This window comes from Entamoeba dispar, genomic scaffold, assembly GCF_000209125.1.
Source record: "Entamoeba dispar SAW760 scf_1105229462143 genomic scaffold, whole genome shotgun sequence".
In the NCBI taxonomy this organism is placed as follows: Eukaryota; Evosea; order Mastigamoebida; family Endamoebidae; genus Entamoeba; species Entamoeba dispar.
In genome coordinates this window covers 1-4,088 of record NW_001855045.1, presented here as the reverse complement: position 1 = coordinate 4,088, position 4,088 = coordinate 1, and the positions used below count along the sequence as shown (strand labels likewise).

General features: G+C 20.6%; 3 protein-coding genes across 3 annotated transcripts, besides 13 other annotated features; 2 read left to right on the top strand and 1 right to left on the bottom strand.

Moving 5' to 3' along the window:
- Positions 1-305: 305 nt before the first annotated feature.
- On the top strand, positions 306-882 carry EDI_229290 (uncharacterized protein; the record flags this gene model as incomplete). The annotated part of the gene is made up of 2 exons (XM_001739372.1): positions 306-515; positions 601-882. The coding sequence occupies 2 exons, from the start codon at positions 306-308 to the stop codon at positions 880-882; spliced, it is 492 nt and encodes a 163-aa protein (XP_001739424.1).
- Positions 876-902: a sequence feature (AT_rich).
- A 168-nt stretch (positions 903-1,070) lies between these two features.
- Positions 1,071-1,792, bottom strand: EDI_229280 (casein kinase I isoform alpha, putative; the record flags this gene model as incomplete). The annotated part of the gene is made up of 2 exons (XM_001739371.1): positions 1,071-1,675; positions 1,729-1,792. 2 exons carry the CDS (start codon positions 1,790-1,792, stop codon positions 1,071-1,073), a joined length of 669 nt encoding a protein of 222 aa, XP_001739423.1.
- A 542-nt stretch (positions 1,793-2,334) lies between these two features.
- Positions 2,335-2,730, top strand: EDI_229270 (uncharacterized protein; the record flags this gene model as incomplete). Its single annotated transcript, XM_001739370.1, has 1 exon — positions 2,335-2,730. The coding sequence occupies one exon, from the start codon at positions 2,335-2,337 to the stop codon at positions 2,728-2,730; it is 396 nt and encodes a 131-aa protein (XP_001739422.1).
- Positions 2,731-2,823: 93 nt separating this feature from the next.
- Positions 2,824-2,965: a microsatellite.
- A 12-nt stretch (positions 2,966-2,977) lies between these two features.
- Positions 2,978-3,093: a microsatellite.
- A 24-nt stretch (positions 3,094-3,117) lies between these two features.
- Positions 3,118-3,271: a sequence feature (AT_rich).
- Positions 3,272-3,338: a microsatellite.
- Positions 3,339-3,383: a sequence feature (AT_rich).
- Positions 3,384-3,454: a microsatellite.
- Positions 3,455-3,525: a sequence feature (AT_rich).
- A 69-nt stretch (positions 3,526-3,594) lies between these two features.
- Positions 3,595-3,704: a sequence feature (AT_rich).
- A 4-nt stretch (positions 3,705-3,708) lies between these two features.
- Positions 3,709-3,816: a microsatellite.
- Position 3,817: 1 nt separating this feature from the next.
- Positions 3,818-3,887: a microsatellite.
- Positions 3,882-4,062: a microsatellite.
- Positions 4,063-4,064: 2 nt separating this feature from the next.
- Positions 4,065-4,086: a sequence feature (AT_rich).
- The last annotated feature ends 2 nt before the right edge of the window (positions 4,087-4,088 follow it).

Genomic DNA, 4,088 nt, shown 5'->3' with positions numbered 1-4,088 from the left:
GTTAACAACAAAACCAATTGTTTCAGGTAACAATTTTGGGGGTAAATTTACTGAATCAAGTGAAGGGATTTATGTAAAAGTACCAACAAATTCATCAAGGGGAACAACAACAATCTACAATACAGAAAAACAATTAACCCAATGCATTTTTCCTAATTCTATTCATTTTGAAAGTATTTCATTTAAATTAAAGTATGAAGAGAAAACAAATAAATTGATTATTTCAATAGGAAAAGACAAAGGATGATGTGAAATGACATATGAAGGGAAAATGAAACATATGTATTTTGAAATATCTACATTAGATGATAAAAATGGTGGAAATCATCAAATTAAATCACTTGAAATTATTGAAGAAGAAAACAAAAAGTACTAAAGAGTTATTAGGAAATGATAAAAGTATTAATGGATTGAATTTTGGTTTTACTGAAAGTGAATTATTTAATGATGGAGATGATATTGATTTTGCATTACAAAAAATCTTATTTAGTATTAGGAAAGTCAACAACAAGCAAGTAAATTAGATAAATTAAATGATGAGAATTCAAATTTAATGAAAATTATTGTCAATGGAGCAAAACATTTAAATGAAATGTAAAGAGTCAAGAACTTATCATTGATACAAGTGATATTCTTGTTGATGTAGATACATTTATGGAAAGATTAATAGCTATAGAAGAAATTACAGGAACAACAACAAATGACCTTAAGATTTTAATTTCAACAACAATATCATCTAACAAAAATACAATAAAAAATAATGAAGCTTCTACACATACACTCTTTTGGATTTGTTTCTTTTTAATGCAATTTTGTACTGTTGTATTGGTCTTAAATTTATTGAAGAAGAAAAGAGATATGAATCAAAGAAAAGCAATTTAATTTTAATTTAATTTTATTTTCATTAAACAGAAAGAAATTAAAAGTATCTTTATTTAATTCTTGAAATAACAGATGAGAATGGATTAATTTTTGATAATGTAGATTTAATATTTTTAAAGAGACTTTGTGATAATTCTGTTGGAACAACTTGAGAAGAATAACATTGTTCTTGTTTATCAATATTATCTTCAAGATGAATTACAAATAAATGATTCAAATAATGATGTAAGAGATAATGGAATTAAAGAATGATTAAACATTCCTGTGATGTTTTGATAAAGAATATAAAATAAAGGAATAATATCATCAATTGGAATATATTTCTTTCCTAAGTGTTGATTGGGAGATGCAAATTGAAGACTTCCTTTAAATCCTAATTTCTGATGATAAGAAAAGTCTTGATAATGTTCTGATAAACCAAAGTCAATCAAAATAATATCTCCATCTTGAGATATCATAAAGTTATCAGGTTTTATATCACAATGAATTATTTGTTTTGAATGAATATATTCAACAATTTTTATCATTTTAAATAATAATCTAAAAGATGTTTGTGAAGAGAATCTTGATGTTGGTTGATTTAATCGAAGTTGATTAAGATTTATTATGTGTAATTCAAATACTAAACAATATCCATATAATTCATATCCACATTCAAAAAATCGAATAATACCTTCATTTCCTTGTAGATTTTTAATAATAGTAGTTTCATTTAATGCAATACTTTCTTCATTAATGATTTTTATTGCAGCACTCTTATTTGTTTTTATATTCAAACAACGAAATACATTCCCTAATTCTTATAAATTATCTTATCTTTTAACCAATCTACTTATTAATACAAACCATATGTTCCACTACCAAGTGGTTCTTTAATAATCCAATCATGAAATTGTTTTTGTGATTTCATCTTAATAACAGAAGTGATTTAAAACTAATTTATAAATCATATTACCCTTTTATCTGTTTCCTTCTATCTTAAAACTGGATTTCAAACAAAACTACTCTTTTTACTTTGAAAGAATCAAAGGAAAATGAGTCAAGTGAATATTCTCTTTCATTCTTTCTTCTAAAAGTATTGTTTCTTTTCTCTCTTCCTTTTCTTTCATATTTCTAAAATAACACATTTTTATTTAACAACAATACATTTAACTTCTTATTAACTCCATTAAACAAACTTCATTTTATTTTAACACTTTCAAAAAGAGCAGAGAAAAGAAGGATGGATTAATAGAAAAAGATGTGTTGTATGAAAGGAGTTCTTATAAAATAAGAATTAAAAGTATTAAAAGAATCTTAAAAGAAAAAGTCTTAAATATGATAACCCACAATATACCAAACTCAAACCCCACAGTATTTATTGCTTTTCAACAGCCAATAAAAAGGGCAATTGTCTGCAATGACCTGTATGATTCAGTAATAAGATTTGGTAAAATTCAAAGAATTATTTGTATGAACTCACCTCGACCTGACATGCCCCATTCGTTAATAAAATTAGAATCACCAGAGTCAAGTAATAAATGCATTGAATATCTTAAAACTAATCCCCTCCCAATTCTTAATTATAAATGTAGAGCAGAAGTAAGTAATGCAGAAACATTAAATGTTAAAACTGAGAGTCCACAAGCACATGACTATACGATTAGTCCTAGATTTGTGCATAAAACTCCAATAACAAGAGTATTACTTGTTAATGAATTACCTCGGTATTTAACCCCACAACCCCCTTTTCATTTTTATAATCTTTTTTCATTATATTGGTCTATTATTAAAGTTAATGTTCTTAGTGAAAAATGTACTGTAATGATTGTATTATTTGTGGTTGGTGTTCAGTGTTTATCGTCATAATAAAATGTTGTAGTATTTAAGAGCTTTTATATTTCATTATAAATCTACATCTTTGTTTATCTTTAACATTTCCTCCATTCTCTCAAAATCAAATATTTTAATTATTATTTTTTGTTATTTGATTATTAATTCATTCTTACTATAATTTTATGTATGTTATGGTATTATTTTGTTTTTTCTCTCTATCTTTTTATTTTTATTTTATAAATTATATTTTATAAATTATATTTTATTTATCATTATGATATATTTTTATTTTTATTATATTTCTCTTATTCTTTTCATTATTTATTCTTTATTTTATTATTATCATTATTTCTTATTTTATTTATATATTATTTATGTTTTGTTTCTATTCTTATTATTTAATATTTTGGTTTTATGTTGATTAAAAATTAAAAATAAATATAATTCATCATTAATATGTCATTTTGATATATTTAAATATTGTAAATAAATAAGATATTATGAAATGTAATAGATATAGAAATATTATATATTTAAATGATTATTATTATAAATCAAATACAAATATATTAAAATTATTATTATTTTTATATTATCATTTTATCATTATTTCATTCAATATTTATTATCATTATCATTATATTTTAATTTGATTAATATAAATATTTATGATGAAAATAAATAAAATTATTTTGATTATTCATTATTATTTATCATTTCTCTTATTATTATAATTATATTTTATTATATTTTCATTTATTTATGAATTTAATAATAAAATTTGTATTTATTAAATGTAATAATATCAATGAAATATTTGATATTTATCATATTCTATATCATCATCTTATACATTATTAATATCTGTTCATTCATTATTATAATCTCATCATATTGTTATATTATAATTGAATAAATATGAATGTTTCAATATATCAATATTGAATATTATTGTTAAATTTGATAATGAATAAGTTATTATTATGAAATATAATAATCAAAATATTGATATTTTATTTTTATTTATAATATTTATCATTTTATATCTTTATTTTGATTATATTTCTATTTTATTCTTTTATTTCAATCATTCTGATATTTATTATTTTTATCATTATTCAATGATGAATATAATAATATAATGAAAATAATAATAATAAGAAATATAAGAAATATTATAAATAATTATATTTTATTATTTCATCATTAAATATTGAATATTAATATGTTTAATAACTTATTCATTGTTTAATTTCATTTATTTTCAAATATATCAAATATTATATTTGTAAATTTAATAATAATGATGTTATTGAATCATATAATATTTATTTTATATTTATTATATATTTAATATTATATCATTCATATAATTTATTTAAATATAATCA